Source organism: Haematobia irritans, chromosome 3 (genome assembly GCF_050003625.1).
Source record: "Haematobia irritans isolate KBUSLIRL chromosome 3, ASM5000362v1, whole genome shotgun sequence".
Classification (NCBI taxonomy): Eukaryota; Metazoa; Arthropoda; class Insecta; order Diptera; family Muscidae; genus Haematobia; species Haematobia irritans.
In genome coordinates this window covers 89,281,040-89,297,208 of record NC_134399.1, presented here as the reverse complement: position 1 = coordinate 89,297,208, position 16,169 = coordinate 89,281,040, and the positions used below count along the sequence as shown (strand labels likewise).

The window sequence follows — 16,169 nt, the reverse complement described above, 5'->3', positions numbered from 1 at the left end:
ATCGGTCCATAATTATATATAGCCCCCATATAAAACCATTCCCAGATTTGACCTCCGGAGCCTCTTGCAGGAGCAAAAATTATCCGATCCGGTTGAAATTTGGTACGTGGTGTTAGTATATGGTCTCTAACAACCATGCAAGAATTGGTCCATATATGTCTATAGTTATATATAGCCGATCCCCAATCACACAAAAATTTGTCCATATCGGTTCATAATCATGGTTGCCATTCGAGTCAAAAATAATCTACCAAAACTTTATTTCTATAGAAAATGTTGTCAAAATTTTATTTTTATGGAAAATTTTGTCAAACTTTATTTCTATAGAAGATTTTGTCAAAATTTTAATTCTATAGAGAATGTTGTCAAAATTTTAATTCTATAGAAAATTTTGTTAAAATTTTAATTCTATAGAGAATATTGTCAAAATTTTAATTCTATTGAAAATTTTGTCAAAATTTTATTTCTATTGAAAATTTTGTCAAAATGTTATTTCTATAGAAAATTTTGTCAAAATTTTATTTCTATAGAAAATTTTGACAAAATTTTATTTCTATAGAAAATATTGTTAAAATTTTATTTCTATAGAAAATTTTGTCCAAATTTTACTTCTATAGAAAATGTTGTCAAAATTTTATTTCTATATAAACATTTATCAATATTTTATTTCTATAGAAAAATTTGTCAAACTTAATTATATACGTATTTAATCGGTCTTTTTTACTTTTATATATACCATGCAATTTAAAAGACGGTGTTAGGAAGTTTTAAGATACCTTGCCATCGGCAAGTGATACCGCAACCCAAGTAATTCGATGGTGGATGACAGTCTTCAGTAGAAGTTTCTACGCAATCCACGGTGGAGGGTACATAAGCTTCGGCCTGGCCGAACTTACGGCCGTATATACTTGTTTTTTTTTTTTTTAGTTTGTGGCTAAATTTGAGTGGGGATGAGTTGATATATTCGGCTTCGATTGGTAAAAAATGGGCAGCGGCGCGATTCGATGGCTTCATTCTGTGGTTTGTATATAATAACAAGAGAATGAAGCCGCCGAGTCGCGCCGCCGATTTTAGCCGCCGCCGACTAGTTTTTACCAGTCGAAGCCGTCGCCGAATTGGTCGACTCATCTCCACTCATCTCGACTCAAAGTTAGCCGCCAATTAATCAAAAATATTGATTTGAATCAGAAAAAATTATTAATAATGGTTGCATTTTTTATCAAAATGTTTAACTTTCCACCCAAAATCCGTCAGTATCAAGTTGCTATAATAATTTTGCAAAAATTTAGCTCAGAACATTTGAATTAAATGTAAATGTGATTGTAAGATAAGTTGTACAACTAATCTCATTAACATTCGGATAACATCAAATTGATTTTATTATGGATAATTGTCCGCCGCCGATAATACAAATTTATATCGGCTTAGCCGTCAAGCCGCCGCCGCCGCCGCCGGAGTCAAAAAATTAGTATCAGCCGCTGCCGACAAAAATGGGTCGGCTTCATTCTCTGATAATAACTTTGATCTGCCAAAATATGTGTCTACCATAAATATTGATTTTAGACCCCATAATATATATATATCGATCGACTCCGAATCACCTCCTGTGTCGATGTAGCACTTGGTGTCCGTCCGTCGGTCCATGTATTTGTTGTTCGCAGGATTCCGGTCGCAATTATTAACCGATTTGGATGAAATTTAGATGAATCTTGGACGAATACTATTGAATTCGGAAAAAATCGGATCAAATTTAGATATAGCTCCAATAGCCCGATTTCGATAAATGGGGTCAGATTGTTCTCATTTACTAATCTATCGACAAATTTAGCAAAAACAGCCGCAGTAGTAGGCGTGTGCTTGGCTAAATTCTTAAGTAATGATGATGGAACTCATCCTTCCCTGATCAGTATTAAGTCATTAGTGTCCCACTATTTCCTGTCATGCACATACCTCTCCAAGCGGAGCGACAAACTAGGATCTCCTATAGTTTTTTTATTTATAGGGGCCACATAAAGTATTTTTTTCAAACTCTTTTTCTGCCCTGTAATAATGTTCTTTAGATGTGTGTCAGTAATTGAAATGCCCGCTTGATAAACATTTTCTCTTGTTCTAAACGTCACCTAGCTTTTACATGTATGACATAAAACGATGCAAATTTATTAAGAAAGCGTAAATAAATTATTATCAATCATTGATGATACAAGAAAATTTAAATATCAGTTGTAATATGAATCGTATAGTAACGGTTTAGCAGTGGTCGGCCATTTAAGACTACTTTCTAGTAATTATAGATTGATACGCTTTAGCCATTTCACAATGTCGTGAATGTTGATCTCGATTATAAAAAACAGAACTTTTCGATTTTAAGAACCAATGCACAATTCGATTTATGACATGAAGATCTCATTGAGTTCATAATAGAAATTCGAGGACTTGTTTGTTCTGAAAAAAAAAAACATAGCATAGAAGACGCATTTCTCAGATGCAAAGATTTTTTTCTAGAGCAAAAAAAAAAAACATTTCTTTGAAGGTGTTTTGTCCTTAGAGTTAGGTTATTCCAATTTAAAATGATTATCTTTACATAAATATAAAACTGGTTCAAGTTATAGAAATTGTGCTTAAACAAGATAAACAACATTCAAAGTATATGTCTTTCAAGATTTTATATTAAAGACTCTTTTATTTGAATTTGAAGTGGAGTTTGAATTACGATTTTTTAGTTAGCGTTAACATGTTTATGAAGGACTTTGATTTTACACGATAAACAAAGATAAAAAAAATTCACAAAATGTATTTCCCAGTGTCAAATACGTAAAAGCTAGATTTAAAAGGAACTGCAACTTTAATATATCCTTTGTTCAATTTCTCGCTTCCTTGGCTCTGAATCAATGCCAATATAAATAAAGTAAAAACAAAATCTTTGAAAATGGATAAGCTTTTCTTTCAGTGTGGACATTTATCTCTATATATTGTCTTTTTTATGACTTATAAGCACGATTGCCACTCCTGACAAAAATAATCTACCAAAATGTGAAGAAAATTTTACCATACATCTACCAAATTTAAAAAAATCTTTCTATAGAAATTGTTGTCCCAATTTCTTTTCTATCGAAAATTTTCTCAAACTTTTATTTCTATTGAAAATTTTGTCAAAAGTTTATTTTTATAGAAAATTTTCTCAAACTTTTATTTCTATTGAAAAATTTGTTAAAATTTTATTTGTATAGAAAATTTTCTTAAACTTTTATTGCTATAGAAAATTTTGTAAACATTTTATTTCTATAGAAAATTGTCAAAATTTTATTTCTATAGAAAATTTTATCAAAATTTTATTTCTATAGAAAATGTTGTTAAAATTTTATTTCTATAGGAAATTTTGTCAACATTTTATTTCTATAGGAAATTTTGTCAAAATTGTATTTCTATAGGAATTTTGTCAAAATTTTATTTCTATAGAAAATTTTATTTCTGTAAAAAATTTTGTCAAAATTTTATTTCTATGGAAAATTTTTCAAACTTTTATTTCTATAGAAAATTTTGTCAAAATTTTATTTCTATAGAAAATTTTCTCAAACTTTTATTTCTATAGAATTTTCTCAAAATTTTATTCTGTAGAAAATTTTCTCAAAAATTTATATCTAAAAAAAATTTGTCAAAAATTTTTTTCTACAGAAAATTTTATCAAAATTTTATTTCTGTAGAAAATTTTCTCAAAGTTTTATTTCTCTAGAAAATTTTGTTACAATTTTATTCCTATAGAAAATTATATTTTTATAGAAAATTTTCTTTTCTGGACATTTATCTCTATATATTGTCTTTTTTATGACTTATAAATACGATTGCCACTCCTGACAAAAATAATCTACCAAAATGTGAAGAAAATTTTACCATACATCTACCAAATTTAAAAAAATCTCTTTGTATAGAAATTGTTCTCAAAATTTCTTTTCTATCGAAAATTTTCTCAAACTTTCATTTCTATTGAAAACTTTGTAAAAATTTTATTTCTATAGAAAATTTTCTCAAACTTTTATTTCTATTGAAAATTTTGTTAATATTTTATTTGTATAGAAAATTTTCTTATACTTTTATTTCTATAGAAAATTTTGTAAACATTCTATTTCTATAGAAAATTGTCAAAATTTTATTTCTATAGAAAATTTTGTCAAAATTTTATTTCTATAGAAAATTTTGTCAAAATTTTATCTCTATGAAAATTTTTTCAAACTTTTATTTCTATAGCAAATTTTGTCAAAATTTTATTTCTATAGAAAATTTTCTCAAACTTTTATTTCTATAGAATTTTCTCAAAATTTTATTCTGTAGAAAATTTTCTCAAAATTTTATTCTGTAGAAAATTTTCTCAAAAATTTATATCTAAAAAAATTTTGTCAAAAATTTATTTCTACAGAAATTTTTATCAAAATTTTATTTCTGTAGAAAATTTTCTCAAAGTTTTATTTCTATATAAAATTTTGTTAAAATTTGATTCCTATAGAAAATTATATTTTTATAGAAAATTTTCTCAAAATTTTATTTGTATAGAAAATTTTCTCAAAATGTGAAAATTAAAGTACCTTTTCATTTTTTCTTCAATGAGAGGGTGTAATTTCGTGCAGTTTAAAAAGTACAACAGGGCATTAAATATTCACGGTTTTAACAATGCTTTGTGGAATTATGAAAATGTGAAGTACAATTTAGTTCGAATTTCACACGAGTTCAGTCATTCATTCTTCCTATAAAACAGTTAACTTTTTTCGGTGTGAACACCCGATTTGGTACATATGTAACTGAACGACTAGTTCTATAACGAGGAAATCGTGTTTTTATGATATATAGCCGATAGCTTTAGTTTTTACTGCTTAAGTTTTTTTATTTATTATTTATTATTTATTTTTATTGTAATTTTTAATCACAACAAAAATGAAAATAAATAAATATGAGACCGAATCAGTAATTATGGGCTGTAATCACGGTTACCACAATTGGTAGAATTCTACCAAAGATGGTAGATGTTTTACTGTTTGGTAATTCTTGATGTTTTGGTAGATTTTGAAAATATATTCCAATCCAACTAAGAGGTACTTCACAAATTTTTATAGAAATAATTTTCTATAAAAATAAAATTTTGACAACATTTCTATGGAAACAAAATTTTCTATGGAAATAAAATTTTGACAACATTTTCTATAGAAATAAAATTTTGACAAAAATTTCTATAGAAAAAAATTTTGACAAAACTTTCTATAGAAATAAAATTTTGACATAAGTTTCTATACAAATAAAATGTCAACAAAATATATACGGAAATAAAACGTTGACAAAATTTTCTATAGAAATTAAACTTTGACCAAATTTTCTATAGAAATAACATTTTGACAAAATTTTCTATAGAAATAAAATTTTGACAAAATTTTCTATAGAAATAACATTTTGACAAAATTTTCTATAGAAATAACATTTTGACAAAATTTTCTATAGAAATTAAATTTTTACAAAATTTTCTATAAAAATAAAATTTTGACAAAATTTACTATAGAAATAAAATTTTTACAAAATTTTATATAGAAATAAAATTTTAGAAAACTTTCTATAGAAATATAATTTTGAAAATATTTTGATAAATTTGGTAAAATTTTCTTAAAATTTTTGTAGATTATTTTTGACTCGTGTGGCAACCGTGGTTGTAATATATTCGACGATAATCATTGTTCACTAAATATATTCTTGTAGGGTGTATTGGGCATGACTCTAATTGTGTATTATACATTTAAATTGACAATTACATTTGTTGTACAAATAAAAAGTGCGCCAAAAAGCACGAGGCTAACAAATTATCCACTCATTACATATGGTCACCCCAATGGTGTAATGATATGCTTATATTTAAATGGAAAAATATTTAACCCTAGAAAGTCGTTACGGAATAAGTATAAACGTTAACAACAAGTATAAACGTCCGAAAATTCGACCAAAGTGCTCTTACTAAAGTTGTGGTAACGGTTGCCGATGGCAAGGTATCTCAAAACCTCTTAACATAGTCTTCAAAATTGTAACTACTGAAACCAGTTTTATCTCTTACATTAGCATACGCTAAACCGCAAAATGATAAGCGTATAGCAATATTGATGAATAGCAATATTGATGATGAGTAATGTATGAACCGAGCTATTCAGAATCACCTTCTGAGTTGATCAAGCCCTCGGTGTTCGGTGGTTTTGAATTGCAATTTGGGATACAATTTCCCAGCAGTTCTCATAACAAAATACACGGACTAGTAGAAGACTATTCATTTGGGATATAATATCCCAGCAGTTCTGATAACAAAATACACGGACCAGTAGAAGACTATTCATTTTATTATTTTATAAAACGTAAAACACTTAAAACTAGTGGAACTTCGCATATCTTGCATATAAAGTAAGTAAGCTTGTCACTCTTTCCACCTTTGTTATCATTTTGGAACTTTACGCATCGACGTTTTGTTTTAACTTCAATGGGTATGTGGTCGCCGACTATACCAAAATATGTGTCTTCATTCTTCAAATGGCTTCCAGATTTTTTCTTCTTACACAATATATCATATCCGCCGCAAATGGAATAATAAAATCAATATATGGAAAATTTGGCCAGTGATGTGTTTCTTTGTATAACATTCGCTGGCTTCTAGCAACCAGGGCTGTGGAGTCGAGTCAATTTTGCTCGACTCCGGCTCCGACTCCGACTCCGGAGTCGACTCCAGGTGGTGTAGTGTTCCAAAAATAGACCGATATAAGTATTCTAGTTTGCCATATGTGTTTATATGTCCTAAAGAACACTAGCTTTAAGTTTTGATACGATTCGACGACAAATCTCAGCATTTCAGGGATGTAAAGAACCCTACATTTTAATTTTAGGCCAATAAATTAAAATACGACACAAAACTATATAGAGACCACATCAAAATATGGGTAGATAACAACAATCTCCAGAATATGTATTTATAAAAACAATTTCAAAAAATAATTAGTCTCTCAGAAGTTTAAGAAGTAAAATCCTGGTACTAATCTATATAGGCATTTTATAAAAAATAAATCTATATAAAAAAGAAAAATACACAGAAATCAAAATGTCGGGCTAATCAGATAGAAAGTTTAGATGTTAAAAAATGTAATGTGTCGGATATAGAAAACAAACATAAACTGCCAAAAATAAGGACGGGCGGAATTTTAAATAACAACTACCATACAACAGATAACAGAAATAAAATGGTGAAACATCGATTTATAAATGGTCTACCAGTTATTGACTTAGAGGCCATTAAAAAAAAAAAAAGAAAAACCTACTTTTTCTATCACCGTGAAATTTCTCCCATATAATTCACTTTGAATGACCTGAAATCCATTACTTCGTTTTCCGTTGTTCGATTAAAAACCCCAATGGAATATAATTTGTCGAAATATTTCTTTAGTTATAAAGATAGGAAGATTTTTGCAAAGTTTGCTTCGCCGGAGTCGGAGTCGAGCAAATTTTCTACGACTCCGGCTCCGACTCCAGCAAAATCTTCAGACTCCGACTCCACAGCTCTGCTACCAACTGCAGCTGTAAAATGATAAAAGAGCATCAATATTTTCTACCAAGCATGTGTTAAAGATCATAAAAATGGTAAAAATGAGTTGCCATGTATATTTTTCAGCAATTGGTATATATTGTATTTTGGAAATTTGCATCCCTCCGTTAAAGTCGTATGTCTTTCAATTAAGGCAATTTTTCCTTAAAGTAAAGAAACATATTTTTGATTTAAAGAAATCGACCTTAAATTAGCTAAAACATTGAATTTTTAGAATTAAGATAAAAACGCTTCAAATATAGGCTAAGTTTTATTTTGAGGATTTAGCATCTTTGGTCGCTAAAAATGTCTTTATTTTAAAGAAGACGCATCTTTGGCTCGGAATCAATACCAAAATCCTTAAGAGAAGGTCAAAATCTTCTGGATCCAAGTAAACTGTTGTTTTTTTAGTGTAGAAAAAGAATATTATAAACAAATTTATGTTGATTATTTTTTACCATTGACTTCTAAATTATTAAAGAATTCTACAAAATCTCCCAAACTATCAGCATAATAATCGGGTTGATTATCAGGAGGTTGCAATAACATTTCTTCCTTAGTATGGGCACCATTCAATACGAATAAAGTCTGAAAACCCAATCGATTACCAAATTGGACATCAGCAAAGATATTGTCACCAATAAAAAGACCTCTTTTACGATCTTTGAGTCCCGTCTCATTAAGCAAAAAATCTCCCATTATATCGCTCGGCTTTCCATATATGACAAACTCTTTCTCCTTGCAACTGGGTAAGGTAGTGAGAAAATGTCCGGGTCCCAAAATTGTTAAATCTTTGGTTACTGGAACACGATCATCCAATTGATTGACAAATACTATACAATCTTTTTTCATCATGTACTCATGTAGGAGAGCCATTTCAATGTATGACATATGTATGTGAATATCCATAATTACCAATTTTGCTGTTGGAATTGCTGCACATACGGTGCTCATTTGCGAAAATGTAATATCCATCGAAGGTGTCTGTAGTGAATAATTATTATGTTTTTTTACAATTAAAAATATTTTCATTTACCTACAATATTCTCAGCCCTAATACCTTTCGAACGAAGCATTTTAAAAAATGTATCTGAGCACATGCAATAACATATTTCATTGGGATAATTCAATTCTATATATCTGGATATTGCCTTATAAGGTACCAAAAAGTCCTCCTGAAACGGAAAAAGACATGCATCAGTATCTCTTTTATTGATGCCTGATACTAGCTAATCTACCGGTAGTACTCCGTTTGCTCCAATTTTTGCCAATTTTTGGGCATGTTCTTCATCCGATCGCATGCCATTGCCTGTTACAAACTTAAATTGTTTGCCAGCATTTTTCAATAGATTTATTGAGGCTCCAACATTGGGTATGGGTTCTGAAAGCATCCAAAGCGTTCCTGTTCCAAATAAAAAAAAAAAATAAAATAAATAATTATTAATTTATATCCACTCCCAGGTGTAGGTTAGGTGTAGTGGCTGCCAATATCGCAGGCTCACTTACACTATTCAGTCCATTGTCATACCCAGGTCCATTGTGTAATAACTTTGAAACGCATGAAAATTAAAGTACCGAATTCGCTAAATTGATGATATAAGATTTTGATATAATTGTTAAACTTTATAATAGTCACTGGGAATATTCGACCTTTAAAAAATATAGGTTCGAGTCACCGCAGTCAAAAAAGTGTGGTTGATATATATTGCAACTTACACTCAAAAAAAAAAAATAAACCCACCATGAAAGAAAATGTAGGTTTATTTTAGAAAATTGTAACTAAAATAGTTTTCTAAAATAGTTTTATCAAATTGTAGAAAATTTATTACAAATTATACATTTGTTTTAGAAGATTAAGAAGATTTCATATCCCAGCAAAAAAAGCGTCGCTAAGTAATGAAAATGTTCTTTCTGTATCCGGAAGGGGTGCAAAATTGGCGCAGAAGCGCAGTGTTTTGGATGTGAATTAAAACAAGTATATACGGCCGTAAGTTCGGCCAGGCCGAAGCTTATGTACGCTCCATCATGGATTGCGTAGGAACTTCATCTAAACACTGCCATCCACAATCGAATTACTTAAGTTGCGGTAACGCTTGCCGATGGCAAGGTATCTTAAAACCTCCTAACACCATCTTCTAAATTGTATGTAAGTCCATACGTGGTATATATTAAATAAAAAAGATCGATCCAATACGTATATAATTCAGTTTGACAAAGTAGACATAAAATTTTGACAAAATTTTCTACAGAAATAAAATTTTAACAAAATTTTCTATAGAAATAAAATTTTTACAAAATTTTCTATAGAAATAAAAATTTTGACAAAATTTTCTATAGAAAGAAAATTTTGACAAAAATTTCTACAGAAATAAAATTTTAACAAAATTTTCTATAGAAATAAACTTTTGACAAAATTTTCTATAGAAATAAAATCTTGGTAGACTATTTTTGGCTCGAGTGGCAACCATGATTATGAACCGATATGGACCAATTTTTGTGTGATTGGACCAATTTTGGTATGGTTGTTAGCGACCATGCCTAATTTGAACCGGATCGGATGAATTTTGCTCCTCCAAGAGGCTCCGGAGGTCAAATCTGGAGAATGTTTTATATGGGGGCTATATATAATTATGGACCGATATGGACCAATTCTGGCACGGTTATTAAAGATCATATACTAACACCATGTTCCAAATTTCAACCCGATTGGATGAAATTTGCTTCTCTTGGAGACTTCGCAAGCCAAATCTGGGGATCGGTTTATATGGGGGCTATATATAATTATGAACCGATGTGAACCAATTTTTGCATGGTTGTTAAAGACCATATGCTGACACCATGTACCGAATTTCAGGCGGATCGGATGAAATTTACTTCTCTTTGAGGCTCCGCAACCCAAATCTGGGGATCGGTTTATATGGGCGCCATATATAATTTGGACCGATGTGGACAAATTTTTGCACGGTTGTTAGAGACCATATACCAATACCATGTACCAAATTTCAGCCGGATCGGATGTAATTTGCTCCTCTTTGAGGCTTCGCAAGCCAAATCTGAGGGTCCCTTTATATGGGGGCTATACGTAAAAGAGGACCGATATGGCCCATTTTCAATACCATCTGACCTACATCGATAACAACTACTTGTGCCAAGTTTCAAGTCGATAGCTTGTTTCGTTCGGAAGTTAGCGTGATTTGAACAGACGGACGGACGGACATGCTTAGATCGACTCAGAATTTCACCACGACCCAGAATATATATATACTTTATGGGGTCTTAGAGCAATATTTCGATGTGTTACAAACGGAATGACAAAGTTAATATACCCCCATCCTATGATGTAGGGTATAAAAATTTTGTGACATTTAGCCAAATAAATATTTTTTTTTTTTTTTTTTGATATTTAATGCATTCTAACACGCTAGTCTGAAACGTTGGACGTCAAATTCGCAATTTTTAAAAATATTTTAGAAGAATTTCCAAATTTTTTGCTGGGAAAAAATTGGATTTAAAAATTGTTAATATGCCTTTAGCACCATACGAAGTTTAAGACAAGTACAATTTTAGTAAAATTTCTTATTTGAGAGAGACAGAGAGAAAGCACTAAATTTAAGAAAACTTCTCCCATTTTAGGAAAATATCAACTTTTTTATTTTTTAGTAAAATTGTGTACTATATTTATATGCAAATTTATTTTCTTTTTTTAGTTCACGTTCTAAATTAAGCAAAAAATTACTAAAATAAGGAACATTTACTCATATTGAGCCAAATTTAATCAAAATAAAGAAATTTTTATGAACTAGAATAAAGTTAAATTGGCATTAGCGCCCCATTTTTTAGTGTACTGCAGGTGGCTATCGTATGTAAAATTTTAAGTAAATTTTCTATAGAAATAAAATGTTGAAAAAATTTAAATTTTTGTTTTTGGAAATAAACTTTTAAGAAATTTTCCTTTAGAAATTAAAATATGATAGTGTGATTTGACTGGAAAGCCAAAGGAAGCTATGGTTAGAGCCCACCGGCATTTAAGTGTGAACAAATCTTTTGTTTCTCCTGCCTTTGCTGGTCTATATCAAAACCTGTACCGATAAAGCCCATCTTCGAACCTGCGTGTAGACAAAAACGAATCTGTTCCAAATGTGAGGACGATAGCGCCATTAATTATAATCTTCAATAATGGTGACTACAACAGACATGGTTAGGTTAGGTGGCAGCTCGATATATCAGTCTCACTTAGACTATTCAGTCCATTGTGATACCACAGTGGTGAACTTCTCTCTTATCACCGAGTGCTGCCTGATTCTATGTTAAGCTCAATGAAAAGGGACCTCCTTTTTATAGCCGAGTCCAAACGGGATTCCGCATTGCAGTGAAACCCCTTAGAGAAGCTTTGAAACACTCAGAAATGTCATCAGCATTACTGTGGTGAGATAATCTACCGCTGAAAAACTTTTTGGTGTTTGGTCGAAACAGGGTTTGAACCTCCGATATGCAAGGCGGGCACCCTAACCATTGCACCACGGTGGCTCCCTACATGGTTATATCGTCTTAGAATTTCTCTCTGATCAATAATAATATATAATTTATATAGTCTGAAATCGATATTTCGATGTGTTATAAACGTAATGACAATCTTTTTATATTCTCATCACCGTTGTTCTTTGGTGGTGGGTATTAAAGAGCTATTCTTACTATTAGACTTCTGAGAGCTATGGAAACAGCAATTTTGATAGGAATGTCATAAGAAGAGCATGCGATCCATGGTGGTCCAACCGATCTTAATGTTATATATATTTTTTATGTTCTTACCATCACAATCCGACATAACAATATCGAAAGAGTTTAAGAATTCATTTTTCTCTTCGGAAGATAATTCCAGGATATGTTTTGGATTTTTACTATACATAACTGCAATTTTTATACCCACCACCATAGGATGGGGGGTATATTAACTTTGTCATTCCGTTTGTAACACATCGAAATATTGCTCTAAGACCCCATAAAGTATATATATTCTGGGTCGTGGTGAAATTCTGAGTCGATCTGAGCATGTCCGTCCGTCCGTCCGTCCGTCCGTCAGTTGAAATCACGCTAACTTCCGAACGAAACAAGCTATCGACTTGAAATTTGGCACAAGTAGTTGTTATTGATGTAGGTCGGATGGTATTGCAAATGGGCCATATCGGTTCACTTTTACGTATAGCCCCCATATAAACGGACCCCAAAATTTGGCTTGCGAGGCCTCTAAGAGAAGCAAATTTCATCCGATCCGGCTGAAATTTGGTACATGGTGTTAGTATATGGTCTCTAACAACCATGCAAAAATTGGTCCACATCGGTCCATAATTATATATAGCCCCCATATAAACCGATCCCCCGATTTGGCTTGCGAGGCCCCTAAGAGAAGCACATTTCATCCGATCCGGCTGAAATTTGGTACATGGTGTTAGTATATGGTCTCTAACAACCATGCAAAAATTGGTCCAAATCAGTCCATAATTATATATAGCCCCCATATAAACCGATCCCCCGATTTGGCTTGCGAGGCCCCTAAGAGAAGCAAATTTCATCCGATCCGGCTGAAATTTGGTACATGGTGTTAGTATATGGTCTCGAACAACCATGCAAAAATTGGTCCACATCGGTCCATAATTATATATAGCCCCCATATAAACCGATCCCCCGATTTGGCTTGCGAGGCCTCTAAGAGAAGCAAATTTCATCCGATATGGCTGAAATTTGGTACGTGATGTTAGTATATGGTCTCTAATAACCATGCAAAAATTGGTCCACATCGGTTCATAATTATATATAGCCCCCATATAAACCGATCACCAGATTTGACCTCCGGAACCTCTTGGAAGACCAAAATTCATCTGATTCAGTTGAAATTTGGTACGTGGTGTTAATATATGGCCTCAAACTCCCATGCAAAAATTGGTCGATATCGGTCCATAATTATATATAGGTCCCATATAAACCGATCCCCAGATTTGACCTCCAGAGCCCCTTGGAAGAGCAAAATACTTCCCATTCGGTTGAAATTTGGTACGTGATGTTAGTATATGGTATCCAACAACCATGCAGTAATAAGAAGTTTTAAGATACCACAACCCAAGTAATTCGATTGTGGATGACAGTCTTTCGTAGAAGTTTCTACGCAATCCATGGTGGTGGGTACATAAGATTCGGCCTGGCCGAACTTGTTTTACTTTATTTTACCAACAAATTTCGTAGTTTTCCTATGAACGATTAGGTGCAACTGATTTGAAGCAAACAAAACACTCTATGCATATCAGTATGCTACATCCAAACATTTCACAGCTTATCTCAATGTAATCTACATTATTAAGTAGAGTACATAGAATAATGTACGTACTTGTTATAATTCCAAGCTGAATAGTTTAACAAATGAGTAAAGATATAGAGTCAAAATAAACTCACAATGTCTACTTTGGCCAGAGTTAAAAGTTTTAGTTGTAGAGAAAACAGAAATAGGTGTGATAAATTAATGCATAAAATGGATAATTATAACAGCATACAGCAAATTGTATTGTAGCGTACAACAAACAAATTGTTCTTCAAGGTCAGAACTATCAAACATTGTGATAAGATAAGAAATTGTTCAATAAAGATATATTACTATTATTAAATGTTTAGAACGGAGGCAAACAATTAAAAACAGCACTAAGAAGATTCGAATCTCATTAGGCGGTTGTTAAAAATCAATAGACCCTCTCTAAGACTTAACTTGCCAGCTAAATTCTGAACGTGAAAATACATTGGTAGAGAGACTGACATCGCTAAACCAATTCATAATATCCTAAATTAAAATGAGATTATTATTCGGATGGAATGAGGAAAGAAGTTCTCAGCGGCGGATTTGGTTAGTTCTCCAATAATCGTAATTATGCCTTGTATTAGCACTCCTTATGAATACATTTCGTATCTTTTATCAGATATTTAGAAGGCCAACGAAATGTACACAATAGAAGTAAAAATATTAAGGAACAGTTAAAATTTGCTAAGGAGAATTTGAAGAAACCTTTAAGTTTCTGGAAAAAAAAATATCTTTGGAGTGACAAATCAAAGTTTAATTTCTATAATTGATATAAATATTTGGGAAATCCTTGGTCACTAAGGTTAATTAAACTTCGTATCGCCCACACAGATTCCTTCGGAACGACTTCTTTCTAAAAATTATACTTTTAACTTTTTATGCGGATAATGGGATAATTGAAGTGTGCTAATTGTACAAATGCGGTATCTACGAATGGACTGTATTAATGATGTTTCATCTCCGCAGATGTAAGAGTTGAATAATTATGCAAATAAACAAATAGAGAACAAGTATATATGGCCGTAAGTTCGGCCAGGCCGAATCTTATGTACACTCCACCATGGATTGCGTAGAAACTTCTATGAAAGACTGTCATCCACAATCGAATACTTGGGTTGTGGTATCTTAAATCGTTTTCTAAATTGTGAGTTAGTCCATACGTGGTATATATTAGACAAAAAAGGTATGTGTAGGTAAGTCTGCAAATAATTACGAATCGATGTGGACTTTTGCACGGTACATAGGGAGCCAGAATTTAAATATGGGGGTGGCTTATATGGGGGCTATAAACAATTATGAACTTGATATGGACCAATTTTTGTGTGATTGGGGATGGATTTATCTGAGGGCTATATATAACAATAGACCTATATGGACCTAGTTAGGCATGGTTTTTAACGGCCATATACTAGCACAATGCACCAAATTTTAACTGACTCGGATGAAATTTGCACTTCTAAGAGGATCCAAAACCAAATCTCGGGATCGGTTTATATGGGGGCTATATATGATTATGGACTGATATGGACCACTTTTGGCATAATTGTTAAATATCATATACTACCACCACGTACCAAATTTCAACCAGATCGGATGAATTTTGCTTCTCCAAAAGGCACCGGAGGTCAAATCTGGGGATCGGTTTATATGGGGGCTATATATAATTATGGACCGATTTCGACCAATTTTTGCATTAGTGTTTGAGGCCATATATTAACACCACGTACCAAATATCCACTGAATCAGATGAATTTTGGTCTTCCAAGAGGCTCCGCAAGCCAAATCAGGGGATCGGTTTATATGGGGGCTATATATAATTATGGATCGATATGGACCAATTTTTGCATAGTTGTTAGAGACCATATACTAACACCATGTACCAAATTTCAGCCGGATCGGATGAAATTTTCTTCTCTTAGAGGAAAGCCAAATCGGGGGATCGGTTTATATGGGGGCTATATATAATTGTGGACCGATGTGGACCAATTTTTGAATGGTTGTTAGAGACCATATACTTACACCATGTACCAAATTTCAGCCGGATCGGATGAAATTTGGGTCTGCCAGCCAAATTTGGGGGACCGTTTATATGGGGGCTATACGTAAAAGTGGACCGATATGGCCCATATTAGCTTGCGATTGCTAATACGTAAAAGTGGACCGATATGGCCCCAAATTTAGCTTGCGATTGCTTTAAGAGAAGCAAATTTCATCCGATTCGGCTGAAATTTGGTACATGGT

The 16,169-nt window shown here is 32.0% G+C and overlaps 1 protein-coding gene across 1 annotated transcript; it reads right to left on the bottom strand.

The window, feature by feature from the left end:
- Positions 1-8,035: 8,035 nt before the first annotated feature.
- Positions 8,036-12,494, bottom strand: LOC142231052 (uncharacterized). Its single transcript, XM_075301672.1, has 4 exons — positions 12,398-12,494; positions 8,827-8,990; positions 8,629-8,763; positions 8,036-8,572 (listed from the first exon to the last, which is right to left on the bottom strand). Exons 1-4 carry the CDS (start codon positions 12,492-12,494, stop codon positions 8,036-8,038), a joined length of 933 nt encoding a protein of 310 aa, XP_075157787.1.
- Between the last annotated feature and the right edge of the window lie 3,675 nt (positions 12,495-16,169).

Bases quoted from the DNA above. Each gene is read 5' to 3' on its own strand.
- LOC142231052 (XM_075301672.1), bottom strand. From the start codon at position 12,494: ATGTATAGTAAAAATCCAAAACATATCCTGGAATTATCTTCCGAAGAG. The intron at 8,991-12,397 runs GTAAGAACATAA...TATTTGGAACAG, and splicing joins TGTTATGTCGGATTGTGATG to GAACGCTTTGGATGCTTTCA. The intron at 8,573-8,628 runs GTAGGTAAATGA...TATTCACTACAG, and splicing joins GTATTAGGGCTGAGAATATT to ACACCTTCGATGGATATTAC.